At 51.6% G+C, this 3,615-nt stretch overlaps 1 protein-coding gene across 1 annotated transcript; it reads left to right on the forward strand.

Moving 5' to 3' along the window:
- Positions 1-1,375: 1,375 nt before the first annotated feature.
- LOC102838016 (cancer/testis antigen 47B-like) lies at positions 1,376-3,051 on the forward strand. The gene is made up of 2 exons (XM_006871062.1): positions 1,376-2,081; positions 2,840-3,051. Exons 1-2 carry the CDS (start codon positions 1,376-1,378, stop codon positions 3,049-3,051), a joined length of 918 nt encoding a protein of 305 aa, XP_006871124.1.
- Positions 3,052-3,615: the final 564 nt, after the last annotated feature.

The raw sequence follows: 3,615 nt of genomic DNA on the forward strand, positions 1-3,615 counted from the left end.
TTTCATCCTCACTGGCTTTAGTGGTTGGTGCATACATTTGAATAATAGTGGTATTAACTGGGCTTCCCTGTAGGCGCATGGATATTATCCTATCACAGACAGCATTATACCTCATGACTGATCTGGATATGTTCTTTTTGACCATGAATGCAACACCATTCCTTTTCAATTTGTCATTCCCTGCATAGTAAACCATGTGGTTGTCAGATTCAAAATGGCCAACACCAGTCTATTTCAGCTCACTAATGCCTAAGATATCTATGGTTATGCGTTCCATTTCATTTTTGACAACTTCCAGTTTCCCCAGATTCATACTTTGTACATTCCATGTTCTGATTTTCAATGGATCTTTACAGCTGTTTATCTTCATTTTGAGTTGTGTCACATCAGGAATTGAAGGTTCTGTGGGCTTTTCTCCCACAAGCTTAACTCCATTCACGTCAACTCTACTTTGAGGAGGCATCTCTTCCACAGTTACATTTTGAGTGCCTTCCAACCTGAGGGGCTCCTTTTCAGGCCCTGTATCTGACAGTGTTTCTCTGCTATTCATAAGGTTTTCAATGACAAAAGATTCAGAAGTAGTTTGTCACTCTTTCTTCCTAGTCTTTCTTTGTGTAGAAGTTCATCTGAAACCTGTCCACCATCGGTGACCCTGCTTGTTCTTTAAAATACCAGTAGTATAGCCCTCAGAATCACAGCAACTCACAAGCCATCACGGTACTTATGACAGACAGACGAGTAAGCTGTTTGGTTTTAGGTTTGAAGTTTAGTCATGTTAAATAGTCCAAAGTTTTCTATCTTCTGGGAGGTTTCTACTGCTACTGAGAACTGAGTTACACAACTTTTTTGTAACTGTCCCTACTGGCATGAGCCATCACCAGGTGGAAATTGGGAACCACCCCACAACTTACATGCCCTTCAGGCACCACTATAGATTTGTTGCTGATTATTGTAAAATTAAAAGGTCTAAACTGTGTGACCTTAAAAGGCCTCAAGGTTTCTGAGCAAGTATTGATACTAGCCTTGATCATTCATTGGGTGTAGCATATGTCAATCCATGAATCTCAGCAAATGAGTTTAGAGCTCTTAATAAGGTGATCTTTGTCCACTCGTACTGGCCCGGCCTCTGTCACGTGCCCAGAGACTTCTTTTGCACCTTGCCCAATACCAGTTCAAGGGCAGCCATAGTGGGCGGTTTCTGTTGTCAGCCCCTTGCACTTCCTGTCCCCAAACGCACAAATAGACTACTGCCCCCTGGGAGCAGCCTCCATTTTCTATGACCTCCCCTCAGGGGTCATCACTCCCGTGGCGGCCATCTTTGCCATCCTCGCCAGAGCCAGATTTTTGTCGGTTGGGTGAGGTACCGCCTGGTGCCATGTCTGCCACCAATGAGCCAGACCAGGACCTAGGTGCCCAGTTGGGCGTGGGGGACGTAGCGGGAGCTGGCAGCCGGGTGGCGGACGAGCCGGGGCTGGTGGGGGCGGGCGCCCCTGGGGCTGTGCAGGAGCAGGGGGTCCCTGCGGGCTCCGGGTCCCAGGCCCAGGAGGTCCAGATGAGCCGGGAGGACTCGAACATCGGGCCAGCCGAAGAGGAGGGGGCCGTGGCCGAGGAAGCTAACCCGGCCCGCGTGGTCGATGTCCACCAGCTCCCCATAGCCAGCTCCCAATTTGATTTCCACAAGCTGATCCACTCCATGCTGCGCCGCCAATACCACCAAAACCACGTTGTCATATGGCCCCGCGACAGCCCCATCGGGCGGCGCCAGCCCCAAAGCTTCAGGTTCAGGTGCCGGGGCAGCGGCTACAGGGGAGGTGGCCAGGGCCACGGGTCCCAGGGCCAGTCCTGGGGCCCTGGCGCGGGCGAGGACCCGTCCTGGAGCGCCTTGCCCCAGCTTGACTATGTCCCAAGCCAAGCCCCTGCCCCGGGGCCCACTGAGCCCGGGGAGCCCTCCAACCAGACACAGCAGGCCCCAGAGCAGGAGCAACCTGAGGACGCCTCCCACCAGGCCTCAGCACCACAGCTCGATGCCGCCCAGCCTGGGACATCCCAGAGCCAGTGGGCAGCCCTGCAGGAGGATGAGGGTGGGCCGAGGCGCTGCAGAGCTGAGGGGTTGGAGGTGGAAGGGTGGGTGGGTGGATGGACAGAGGGATGGACAGATGGATGGATGGCTACGTGGATGGGTTGGGTGGGCCCAGGAGAGGCCTCTGTGCCAGGCCCAAAGTGCCCAGCCCTCCAACCAACTTAACCTAACCTCCCTTCCCCGCAGGTCCTGAGGAGCCAGGTTTTCAGGAAAGCATGGGGGTGGGGGAATAGGGGAGGGCAGAGGGAACGCACTGAGGTGGTATTCCTCATGTGTCCTGTGTCGGGGAGGGCTTTTGAAAATCCAGTCTTAGATCCATCCAAGAAATGATGAACGGATAGGGGAGCGCTTGGTCAACATCAAACATCCAGGGGGTTGAGAACTATGAGCGTCACCATAAAATTGTTCTTTCGGGCAAATGAATATTTATTTTTCCAACAAAACAGAAAGACCCCCATGATTGGGATCCTATTTTCTCCAAAAGGCCAGACACACTTAGCAGCTTATGGCATGTGACACTTTCTAGACAGAAGGAAATCGAGTCACTGGGCAAACTCTATCAGGCAACAGCACTGTGAGGGCCCTCGAAGGGCCGAGTCCACCAGTGGGAAGGTGTTCACCAGGAGGAAGCTGGCCGGGCCCACTCTCTATTCTGTGCTCCTTAGAGTTGGCTATTAGGTGTCACTGCTGCTTGTGAATTAGAAGGTTTTTTTTCCCGTGAATATCTGGTCCCCAAATCTGTATTAATCTTCACTACAGAAGCAGCTCAATATCAGCATGAAAACTCTGACGAAAAGGCCCCAAAACCAGGAGGTGAGGAGGAGAAAGAAGCAGAGGAAGAAACTGAGAAAGAAGCAGAGGAGAAAATCGAGAAAGAACCAGAGAAGGAAAACAAGAAAGAAAAGGAACAAGAGCCCACAAAGAATCTGGACGGTGCAGAGGGAAGGCCCGGAAGTTCCAGGTATCTATAGAAGCTTTGAGTCCTGGTGTGGCGCTGTGGGTTAATGTGCCAGACTTCAAAGCCGTTTGAACTACAAGATCCACAGTTCAAGCTCACCAGCTGCTCCTTGGAAACCCAACACAGGGTCGCTATGGGTCAGAACCGACTCGATGGCACTTAACAACAACATGGTAGCTTTGGACTTCTGGTGTGGTGCTGTAGGATACACAAGGAGTGTGAAACACAAGGTGGGCAGTTCAAACCCACCAGTCACTCCTCAGAAACCCTTTTCAGGGTCTCTAGGAGTTAGAACCAGCACTTAACAGCCATAACATAGATTTAAGGAGCCCTGGTGGTGTAATGGGTTACACGTTGGGTCAGTAGTTCCAATCCACCAGCTGCTCCATGGGAAGCTTTCTGCTCCTGTAAAGATTTGGTGGTGGTGGCGGTGGTGTGGCGTGGAGTCATAGCGACCGTGCATAGGGTTTCCAAAGCTGTAAATCTTTATGGGGACAGAAAGCCTCATTTTTATCCCGCGGAATGGCTGGTAGTTTCGAGCTGCTGATCTTGATGTTAGCAGCCTTACTCATAACCA

The sequence above is a fragment of the Chrysochloris asiatica genome, unplaced genomic scaffold, assembly GCF_000296735.1.
Source record: "Chrysochloris asiatica unplaced genomic scaffold, ChrAsi1.0 scaffold00159, whole genome shotgun sequence".
Classification (NCBI taxonomy): Eukaryota; Metazoa; Chordata; class Mammalia; order Afrosoricida; family Chrysochloridae; genus Chrysochloris; species Chrysochloris asiatica.